The 11,994-nt window shown below is 37.5% G+C and overlaps 1 protein-coding gene across 2 annotated transcripts; it reads right to left on the reverse strand.

Moving 5' to 3' along the window:
- Nucleotides 1-3,184: 3,184 nt before the first annotated feature.
- On the reverse strand, nt 3,185-11,572 carry LOC132030421 (serine--tRNA ligase, chloroplastic/mitochondrial-like). Of its 2 annotated transcripts, XM_059420043.1 has the most exons (10): nt 11,416-11,572; nt 11,011-11,159; nt 9,922-10,015; nt 9,695-9,843; nt 9,518-9,610; nt 8,879-9,058; nt 7,976-8,142; nt 4,298-4,432; nt 4,078-4,171; nt 3,185-3,878 (listed from the first exon to the last, which is right to left on the reverse strand). In XM_059420043.1, exons 1-10 carry the CDS (start codon nt 11,570-11,572, stop codon nt 3,609-3,611), a joined length of 1,488 nt encoding a protein of 495 aa, XP_059276026.1. In that variant the 3' UTR covers nt 3,185-3,608. The 2 variants fall into 2 exon arrangements, with proteins under 2 accessions (XP_059276026.1, XP_059276027.1); XM_059420044.1 differs by lacking the exon at nt 11,416-11,572 and having other exon boundaries at nt 9,922-10,022; nt 11,011-11,165.
- Nucleotides 11,573-11,994: the final 422 nt, after the last annotated feature.

Consider the following 11,994-nt stretch of genomic DNA (forward strand, 5'->3'; position numbering starts at 1 on the left):
GGTGCTTTATCCCTTAGAAATACGCACCAAAAAAGAAACTCTTATCTAGAGAAGTGACAAAAATGGTCCCTTATGTTTGGGAATAGGCTTAAAGTGGTCTCTCAAATATATTACTAAGCAATTTTGGTCCTTTAAGTTGTCAAAAGTGAGCACTTTTAGTTCTGTCAGATATATTTTAACAAATTATGTCTGTTACATTACAGGGGAATTGTGAAGAATAAACTTAACCAGAAATATTAGGAAAGTTCCTTCAAATTATAAAAATGAAAGACAAGAAATTGCACTAGACACGAGCAGAAGTTGCATCTCAAAAATTACATCAAAATCTTGAAAATAGATCAAAAATAGAATCGTCTGTGAGTTCCCACATTTTTTTTTTTTGTGGTTCCAATCAAATCTAATAGACACAAATTTGTTAAATAATTGATGGAAACTAAAATTAAAAGTGCTCGCTTTCAACAAACTTAAAGGTCTAAAACTACTCAGAAATATACTTGAAGGACTATTTTGAACATATCCTCAAACATAAGAGACTACTTTTTGTTATTTTCATGTCTTATCTACAATTTCTTTTTATAATACTCAACTTATTCGACTTTGTGTGACATTATTTCTTTGTTAGTCCGTTAAAATAACTGATGAATTTTATGATTGATAATTTTTTATAGTTGTATAATTATTAAAATATATTGATATATTCTAAACTACAAATTTTAAAAATTTAACAATCAAATATTTATTATGATAAGAAATATTTAAGACTATAAATTATAAAATTTTATTTCTTTATTAAATTTTATGTCAAGTCAAATTATATTAAATAAAGTAAAACAGATGGAGTATATGGCTCAATCTACTTGAGCTTGCTATAATTACATAACTGTAACTGCAAATGCAAAATTTTACTAGCATGAATCATGTAACAATATATCAAAAAATGAATTTCAGACTTTAATTCATGTATCAATCAGTTTAGAATTGATGTGCATGTCTGCCCTCCTATTTCTCTTTGCCCCGATTTATGGCCCAACTTTTGATTCATAAAAGTCCTGATAATTGCGAATTGCCCTTCTTTTGGGGTGGTCTTTAAATTTTGCCTCTTATATTTGTAATTTTTAAATTTTGCCCTTTTTCACAAAAACTCACGGGTTCAAGGTTCGAACCCCACAATCAGTCAAAAATTTTAAAAAAATTCGCAATGCAGAGTTTAAATTTCGCTATGCCCACCCAGCATTTTAGTTATGTTTAACCAAAAGTCTACCGACGAGGGCGGACTTTGCCTTGAGGAATATATATATATATATATATATATATATATATTTTTTTTTTTTTTTAAGGTAAACTTTCGTTATACCTTAACTAAAAGTGTGCCATAAGACACAACTAAAAGATAATTATAAGGCTTTTAACTTTTCCTTAAGGAATAACTAAAATTATGCCGGACCGCATAACTATAAGTTCCGCCTTATATGGCAAAGTTTATGCCTTAAGGAAAAGTTCTGCTTTAGGGGCATAATTTTAGTTATGCCTTAACTAAAAATCTGCCCCATAAGGCATAACTAAAAGTATGCCCTTAAGGCATAACTAAAAGTTTGCCTTATAAGGCAAAGTATATGTCTTAAGGAAAAGTTATGTCTTATAGGGCATACTTTTAGTTATGCCTTAACTAAAAGTCTGCCCCATAAGGCATAACTAGGAAAAGGCTTTTAGTTAAGGCTTAATTAAAAGTCTGTCCATAAGTATGCCGTACCCGGCATACGCTTGTTAAGGAATAATCAAAGTTTTGCCGGACCCGGCATACGCTTGTTAAGGAATAACCAAAGTCAATGCCGGGACTTAAGATACTTATGCTAAGTCCATCGATAAGTGTACGAGATGCGATAGGTCCCAAGATAACTTCCGCTATTCCTTACCAAACAGATCGGGCTCGCATACACGCGACTCAAACCTTGCCTTGCGATTTTTTTTTTTTTAATCTATGCTTGAGCGGACCCAAGATAATCGTCCGTCCATATAGTTTGCCCCGCATACACTTGTTAAGGAATAACCAAAGTTATGTCGACCAAGATACTTACGCCAAGTCCCGCCATAGGCATGACGCAACGTGTGGTCCGCATAACTTTGTTTATTCCTTAACAAGTGTATGCTGGGTCCGGCATACATGCGACCCAAACTTTGCCTTGCGATTTTTTTTCTTTTTAATTTATGCTTGAGCGGGGGTTCGAATCCAGAACCTCATGATTTTGCTGCCTCGGGTTGCAGAACGCGAAGGGGCAAAAATTAAAGACCAAAGATATGGGGGGCAAAATTTAAATTCACATGAAATATGAAATGAAAATTTAAAGACCACCCCCAAAAGAAGGGCAATCCGCGCAAAAAAATGTTGCATCCTCCTGTTAAGGCCCAATAGATTTACTATACCATGTTTTGTGGGCAATTCGCACGAATGCTCTATCTTGGGGTGGTCTTTAATGTTTGTCCATCAAATCGCTGGTCTTTAATTTTTGCCGACGTGATATCGCTTTATTTTCGCACCACAAAGCTCTCACCGGTGCAGCAGAAACCATATCCAAAGAGTTCAACTCAGAGAAACCAACTCAGAGCATAATAATATATTACAGAAAGTATTACATAGTTTTCTTTAGGAGACTATCAACATTTCAACATCAGCAAGTGCTCTAGATCAAGTCCTAGTTTTCTTTTATACTTTCTATTGTGGAAAGGTTTTACATTTCAACATCACCAAGCACTGTTGTAGACTTGTAGTCTCTAAATCAAGATCCTTCAACGTTATTACAATTTTCTTGTTCCATTTAATTCAAGAGACGTGGATACTACGGCGCCAACAGGATTGTCTTTCAAGATCACTCATGCTTCAAGCGACAGCATATTTCAATTATTTTCTTTTCTTTTCAATGCCTTAAACAGCAATATGAAAAGAAGAGATTAACTTTGACAGTCTACTCTGTTGTCCCTCCAATTGAAAAGAAGAGATGGATAGTCAAATACAGTATTGAATATAGCCGTGATTACATTGCATCGGGTTTTTGTTCAGTGGCAAGAGTAATATAGTGCAAGATGTGTAATAGACGCACATGACAGGTTCAAATCATTTTTTAAATCATGGTATACCATTATCCACCGAATTTCAAAGCTTAAAATAAGTATGTTATTTAAAAGAGCATGAAAAATAAAGATCAGACTGATGCTTCATAACTTGCACTCAATATTTACATCCACGCAAAGTATGGCCTTTTTCCTCTGTAGTGTACAGTACATTATGTTCCCACCCAATTACCAAAGATGTGCTACTAAACTCCATGGTCTAAAGCAACAGTAGAACTGAGCTAACTATACTTTTTAGGTTACAATTACCATCCATACAAGGTACAAACTAGATAGCTGCACATAGTAGAGTCAATAGACTCAAAGCAATCAGCAAATCTGCTATTTGCAATGTCAATAAATATTCAACTTTATTATAAACTTAAACTCATCTTAAACGTCTGTTCAATCTGCTGCCGAACTGAACAAAGTGAAAACTTCCCCAGAAGATGAAAAAAATTATGATGCAGATACAGCATCTACTATCAAATGTACATCCTGTTTCAGTTCTGTAGATGTTTTGGTTTAATAATCTGAAGCCCGTCCATGAATGGTCTCAATGGCTCTGGTATAATAACTGAGCCATCTTCTTGCTGGAAATTCTCAAGCAAGCATACCATCATTCGCGGAACAGCACATGCTGTAGCATTTAGTGTGTGAACGAACTGTGTGGGAGCTGCATTTTTGCCCTTTCTAGGACTTGATGATTCGGGGCGATACCTTATTCCCAGCCGACGACTTTGATAATCTGTGCAATTTGATGCACTTGATATCTGTTGATCAAAGAGCATAGCAGATTAGGATATTGTTAAAAGAATATAAAGAATCAAGTTAAGGCAGAACAAGTGATTCAGTTGTTCTAGCTTAGTTCAACCACTCAACAATTCAACAGTAGCAGAAATTATGGACGGTCCAGTTCTATTGTACATGTGAAAGAAAAGAAAAAAGAATAGAATTGGTGTCATTTCCTACCTCGCCGTAACGGCCCAATCCTGGCATCCAGGCCTCCACATCAAATTTACGATATGCTGGGGCACCTAGATCCTCGGTTGCCATGTCCAATGTCCTGCACATAGTATGATTTGCTTATAGGAATTGGAGAAAGAAAGGCAAATGTATGTTTGGTGCACAAAAATTGAACAACTAAACATGCATAACTTGTTACTCGTATATATGAAATTAAGTTGCTCACTTGAAATGAAATCCGAGTGATGAGAAGAGCTCTTCTTCAATCTCAATGAGTTCTTTATGGTATGAATCACTTTCATCAGGTCGGCATAGTATGAACATTTCCACCTTGCTGAACTGGTGAACTCGATAAAGTCCCCTGTCGCCAAATCAGACATTAATTACTTGATGCAATAAGGAAATATATGCACAACTTTGTGCGTGCACAGACATATAATTTTCACAAGACTGGCGACTTTTTCTGGACAATCAGTGATGAAACTAGGTACTAAAGGCACAAACGGGCATAGCCCCCCCCCCCCCGGGATATTAAAGTAAATAATACATTTAGTGGGCTCATGGAATAGTTTATATATGACATATTACATTTAAAAAAAACCTGAACTATTCATGTTTTGTAACTTTCATAATTGAACTGTGGGGGGTAATTGGGTGTGTTATTAACTCTGAATGTTTCCTATTCAAAAGTTCAAAATCCCTGAACAAAACTAACTTAATGCGTGTATTTCACGTCACGCGTCATACACGTGGCATACACATGGTATTTTCTTCAAAATAAGACCACCCCTAAAAAAAAGAAAAAGAAAAACTTGGCACTATTTGCAACTTACATACTTAAAAGTATTGGGTGTTTCTATTGCCCCTCATCTTCCATTTTTCTATTCGTTACCTCTTAAATTAAACTAAACAAAAGAAAACTGACTTCATATCCCAAAAAAAAATTCTAAGGTCTGATTGGTTGAATGGATGGGAAAGAAATAGGTTTTTTTTTAAAATAAAGTTTTCTGATGTCTGGTGTGATAGCAATCTGTTAGTTAGCATGAACCAATACATCTACGGATTTTATTTTAGGTACGGCTCACTTCTCTCTACCTCCTTTTCTCTCATTAACTTTAATAACACATCCAGTTCTTCACCTGCTTCTATAGATCTGAAAATCTCAGCACTTTACACCAAATACTATGAACACGCAACCGCATAGTCACGGCACCTCAGCAGCTGAATCATCAGACATGCATCAAATGCAAATGGATGAAGAGGATTCCACCAAAAGCAACTCTAGTTTTTTACATAAACTACTATCCAATACCCATCTTTCATCTGACCCCACCTTCAACCACACAGCCCCACATACACTTGATTTGTCCGATGAATCAATGTTTCCAGCACCGTCGGAGGATTTTATCCCTTTGTCTGCTAGCGATAAGGAAAGGCTCATTAAAGTTTTTGGAAAAAAAGTTGGGCATCAACTCCTTAGATCGAAATTAGTAGCAATATGGAAACCCACTGAAAATATTTCCCTTATCGATTTAGGGGCAGATTTTTTCTTAATCAAATTTTGCTACGAAGAAAATCTGCAAAAGGCCTTACATGAAGGGCCATGGTTTATTTTTAATCACTTTCTCTCAGTTCGACGTTGGGAGCCGAAATTCATTGCATCGGAAGCCCAACTAACTTATTCTGCTGTATGGAAACGACTAACAGAATTGCCTATGGAATTTTATGATTTGGATATACTTCGTAGAATTGGTAACAAGGTTTGGAACGCTACTCAAAATCGATACGTGCACATCATCCGCTAAAAGAGGACGTTATGCACAGATTTGCATTGAAGTTCCCTTGGAGACACCAGTTAAAACCCATATCTATATTGGGTCACACAGACAGAATATTATTTACGAGGGCATTAATATCCTTTGTACATCATGTGGGAGACACGGACACACTACACAATCTTGTTCATATTCCCACCATTCTAATACACCCATTACTACCCAACTTACTCCCTGTCATGATCCAATTCTGCAAAATGACGCTCCAACTAATGACAACAGTCAAGCTGAGTGGAAGACGGTAAGTTTCCCAAAAAGGACCAGCTACAAAAACAAGGACGTCACCCCAGGTAAGTTTTCGGTAAACCCTCAAAATCTTTCTCCCTCTAATATGGCGGCTAGCAACATTTCCAATACGCCTGATACACAAGTTACGAAAAAAATAAGAATTGTCTTCAAACCCTATTGAAGGAAATACCAGCAGTACCCTTAATACCAAAAAAGCTGTATCCTCGCCTCTTCCTATAAATTACTATTCTCCGAATATATTTAGAGCCTGTTTGGATTGGCTTATAAGTTGCTTATAAGCTATTTTCAGCTTTTTTGAGTGTTTGGCTGGCCAGCTTAAAGTCATTTTGTGCTTAAAATAAGCTCAAAAAAATAATTGGGCCCATTTGACTTAGCTTATCTAAAGCAGCTTATAAGCTGAAAACAACTTATAAGCCAAAAAAATAAGTTAGACTACCCCAACTTATTTTTTTTAGCTTATAAGCTGTTTGCAGCTTATAGGCATAAGCCCATCCAAACAGGCTCTTAATCAGTTAAATGACATTACAGAAGACTCATCAATCCTGCACCCTCAACTTAATATTAAAACAAAACCACCTGCTGTACCCCTGCACACTACCCGGGACAAAGATATTCTGCAGCAGCCCCGTATTGCAATTCCTTCTATCACTCAATTACCCTCATCTGACGCTGAAACTAAAATATTCTCACCAGTTCCAAAAACATGCAGAGCCGACTCCTCATTCAGTTCATGCATGCAAAGACTCCTCAGAACCTACTTCTCCACACAACCACGTACCACAAGCTAGTAACATAGACCAGTCACTCAGCTCTTCAGACCGACCCTTCAACTCTCCTATAAATTCGACTGTACATCCCATCACTCCCTATCGTCTTTCTCTGCATAATCATAGTTACAATCCCTCACTAAGTCATGCCTCGTCTTCCGTACCAATCCCCGACTCGCCGCAGCGCCTTCAGGAGATATCGCCAATCTCCGAGGCCCCCTCTGCAACTACCATCATTCATGATGGAGAGGAATCACCTTCCATCCAACCACTATCCCCTAGTTTACTCGTCCCCTCGCCCACCCAACTACCTCCAGCCACAGTCGTGGTTGGAGCTAGGCTTAGCGAACTATGCTCTGACGTTCACCCTACAAATAGACAATCAGGATGTGCTAATTCTCCTAGAAAATCCAGCTCACCTAGCACAAATAGTGACCGAGGGGATGTCGATAGGAATGGCTCACTATGGACAACAAAATTGGACAGTCACTCAAGCGAGGCCATACTATCCGATGATGCAATTCCAACACCCATCACTCTCTCAGGGGACTATTGTCCATCCCCAGAGTCCCACGTCCACTCTCCAGTTCCTAGATCTTCCTTTTTACAACCAACACCATCTCCAGGATCAGTATGTCCCATGGCTACAACCCGCAGTCCCTCGCCCCCTAGCTCTCCCCAACATCCAGTCACCCACTCCACCCAACTCACCACCCAATGTCCCAGAACTAGAGGAAATAGACCATCAAGAAATGACTCAACTAATGGAACTTTTAAGGGAGACCCGCACCGAACTTTTGGCCTAATTTTAGCTCCCACACACCACAAAGAGAGTGAAGTTACTCTCCATGCCACTTGGCCCTCCAGAGGGATTTAATAGGGAACATTGTAGTTCTTGGTAATAGTGCCCATGTTTAGGTATGAAAGTTACAAAACGTGGATATGTTTTTACTCTTTCTACACAGCATATGCCATCATATATTAGGTGAAAAAAATAAAAAAAATGTTTTGAAAGGAAGACAAAAAAAGGAAAGATAAGAAGTCGCGAGTAACCTAGTTGCAGCTCCTGCAGCACCAGCCTCAGTCCGGAAGCAATGGGAGAAAGCCACATATTTCAATGGTAATGAAGACTCGGACAAAATGGAGTCCATATGTATACCACCTACTGGAATCTCAGCAGTGCCAATCAAGCACTGATCACTATTTTCAATGGAGTACACCTGCCAGTGGTTTTGTAAAATATCACTGATCAGATAAACTGATTTAATCAATTCATTTCAGTGAATGCTATAGCTTCTGCTTCTCCTTCCCCCACCCAAAAAGAAAATGTGAAAAAATCACAAAGCCTACCTAAAACAATGACAAACATAACCAAGAAGGACAAAGAAAGCAAAACATACATAATTAAAATTTTATACCAAAGATAACATGCTGCAAGTAAGAGGTTCAGAATAAGATTCATTAGTACAAAAAATATGATTCAAGTAAAGAGTTTGTTTTTTAATCGACATCTACACGTGAAACTAAAAACCCAAGCTATAGGGTTTTCTCTAGCTTCAAATTACAATTTTTGCGTAAGGTCATTCAACTCTTCACTTTCCGTGAGAAAGCAGGGTTACCTTGGTATTAAATTGTTGTCTTCTTTTTTCCTTTGGTTGTGTGCGTGTTTTTTTTTTTCCTTTGGGGGGTGGGGGGGGGGGGGTGTTGTTGTCAGTTTAGAGTCAAATAAACTCATATAGTTTGAATAATCTGAAAGGCTTAGTTAAATATGGTGTAGTCAAAAGAATCAACATTACCATCAAACATCAGTTCAGAAGAAAGAAGATGCTATATTGTTAAAAAAACAAGATAACTATTAATTGTTCTTATGGTTATATCTCATAGAAGATGAAAAAGACACGTCTCAGATCATGGACGAAGGCATCAAAACGGCATCAACATTAATGAAAGGCCAACCTGAGTGTTTGTTCCACGGGGTTGAAATCCGCACTTTTCCACCACAGATGACCGTACAATCTCAGGGGTTGTCAGAGGTGTAAAACCTCTTTTCATGGCCTCTGAAACTGCCCAGTTTACAAGACCCATCTCTAACATAACTGCTTCATTCTTCAAGTAATAGAATTTGGACCCACTGACCTGAAAAGCAAATTTAACTTAACCTGAATATAAACTAAACCAAGATTTCCTGTAACCGATCCATCTGCAACCTGAATATAAACTAAACCAAGATTTCCTGTAACCGATCCATCTGCTGGAAGTAAGAAGTGATAGCAGGTCAATCTTCCTATTTGGTATACAAACTTAATCGTGTCCTTCGATCTTTGGATGCAAGAACTCTGCCAAGAAACGAAGTAGTGGAAGACTAGATGTACAACCAGCTTGGCATAGACTTTATGAAAGCCAATGGCTATAACACTAGGTTTGAAAACTCGAATAAAGATATTTTGGAAGAACATGGTCCAGTATGCAAAGGGTCATATAAAGAGGAAGAGACTGATTTTTTTTTCAAAACAAAATGGATTGTATTGATAATATACTCTAGTTGCTAAGTTAGTACTAGGTTACAAAACTAATACCTCCGGTAAGAAAGAATACCTCAGCTGCAGCATCAAAATCGAATAAATCTAGCTCTTTTCCCAGCTGAACATGGTCCTTAACAGCAAAGCTAAACTCAGCAGGCTTACCAACCTGAAATACAAGGAATGTAAATAAGGTTTGAGCAGGATCAAAGCAATGTGGTCTGCACATCTGTGTATATCAAACTAGAAGTACCATTTTCCTGACTGTTGAAGAATCTTCCCCTCCTAATGGAACATCTGGATGTGTCATATTAGGTATGGATTGTGCTTCTTGCTGCAGCTCATCTGTAAGTTTGAGCAGGTCTTCTTCCAAAGTAACAAGTTCTTCCTTCAGATTCTTTCCTGACGAAAAATACAATTCACACAATGAACAACCTAGCCACCAAAAGCTTCAAGGTGGACATAAAATAAGAGACGAACCTTCTTCTATGAGCTTCTGGCGCTCTGAGGGTTCTAGTTTTCCTTTCATCTTGTTTGCAACTGCATTTCTCTCCGCTCGTAACTTTTCAACCTCCTGTTATCTGTAAGTAACAATTAGCTAAAATTGAGAATAACCAGTTCTATCAAAATCATTCAAGTATGTGAATTTCTCACTTCGTTAGATGAATCAAAGCTCTAAGAATGCAACACAAAGCACTAAAAGCCTTTTCAATACAATGGTAATGTGCAGAAATCCTGCTCTTTTTGTCATGCATCAATTATAGTATGATGCAAAAGCGACAGCAAGATGACAGAAGGAAGGAATCTCTTTAGAGAGCAGGAACATATCAGGAATATAAATGCAATTTACAGGAATTATTCAGCAATTCACCTCCATTAACCAATTAAAACCCACCTTAACCCATATTTGTGATCAATTTTGCCAAAAGTAAGAAAAGTTGATGCAGAACTTCATTAAAATGCAAGATATACAGTTGGTAGGAGGGATGCTGGAACTGTCCCAGAATCATCCACAAGAAAACGGAAGAGAAACGTAAGAGAAACCCTCATACTCTTTGTGAAGGAATTTCAAACTAATATCATGACACTTGATATCCACATTAAAGAGTCACAAACAGGTCTTCTTCTGAATAACATTTTCCCTTAATTCCATTACAGTATGTGTAACGTGTTAGTCGCTTTCGTTATTTTCATTTCCATATCGCTTTGAATTTCTTGGCCTTATCTGACCTCTTTTTATGCTTTCTATTGAGCCAAGGGTCTTTCGGAAACAGCCGTCCTACCTTGGTAGGAGTAAGGTCTGCGTACACTCTACCCTCCCCAGACCCCACGTTGTGGGATTTCACTGGGTTGTTGTTGTTGTTATGTGTAACGTGTTAAATGCTTGCAAAGACCATACAATGATGCAGTAACTAATGCTCAGAATCCTTTGGCTAAAATATCTACTTAAGTTACATTTTCAAGTTAACAAATTGAACTAACAGCACAACTGAAATTACAAACTTTGAAGATAAACATAAAACACTGAAAGGTTTAGACTTTATTGCCAAAAAGAGATAGATAATTGACCTTCTGAACATTGAGCAACTTGTCATAGAGCTCAAGAACAAGCTCCAGATTAGCAATGGAGTTCCTATTCTTAATATTAACCGCAACTGACTCCTTATTATCTCTTATCCACTTGAAATCTATTGCTGCTTTCCATTGAGGCTTCACCGCTATATTCACCACCACAAACTTTAGTCTTTCAACAAAACAGAAATAAAATTTAAAAAAAAAAAAAATACTAATTCATAACTCTTAAACTGGGCTACGTCTCCTCAGTGTCTATTATACACAATGGGACGCGTTGAGGTGTCTAGATGTAAATTCTCAAAGTTGGAGCGTTTACTTGCCTGTTATAGCCGAGTTAAGGTGTCTAATTATGTATTATGCAAAAAAAAAAAAAAAAAAGTTTTAGGTCAATATAAATACCTTTATTATCGTCAGTGGCAGCAGTTTGGGCAGCGGTGGCAGAAAGGGATCTAATGAGAAGAGGGAAGAGAGGCCTTGGATGGTAGCTTAGGGTTTTGGAGAAGTAAGGGATAGCAGCAAGTTTGAGGGAATGAAAAGTGGTTCCGGGCAGTACCATAGCGACACTCCACTTTCTGCTTTCCTCGTCGATGTCGTGGTAAGCCCAAGGTATGACCGCTTTTCCTTCCCCCCTTTTTCTTTTTCCTTTTTTTAAATAACCCGTAATCCGGATGTGTTTGTCACGTACTCAAAAAAAAATGGTTAGTTGCAGAGCGCAAACAAAATTGAAGTGAAAAATTGGAATATGAATTACCTCAGATAAAGAGCCTCTTTGGATGGACTTAAAAAAAAAAAAAAGGAAAAGTATACAATTGGCCGGTGGGGTGAAACTAATTCCACCCGCTGATCACAATTCTTCTAAACCCAAATTATACCCACTAAATTAATTCCATCCATTAGTCAAAACTTAAGACAATTTTCAAATAAAAACCCAAACACAAAAATGTTTGAAGCGATTTTTATATATAATATGTGTCATTT

The sequence above is a fragment of the Lycium ferocissimum genome, chromosome 9 (assembly GCF_029784015.1).
Source record: "Lycium ferocissimum isolate CSIRO_LF1 chromosome 9, AGI_CSIRO_Lferr_CH_V1, whole genome shotgun sequence".
Classification (NCBI taxonomy): Eukaryota; Viridiplantae; Streptophyta; class Magnoliopsida; order Solanales; family Solanaceae; genus Lycium; species Lycium ferocissimum.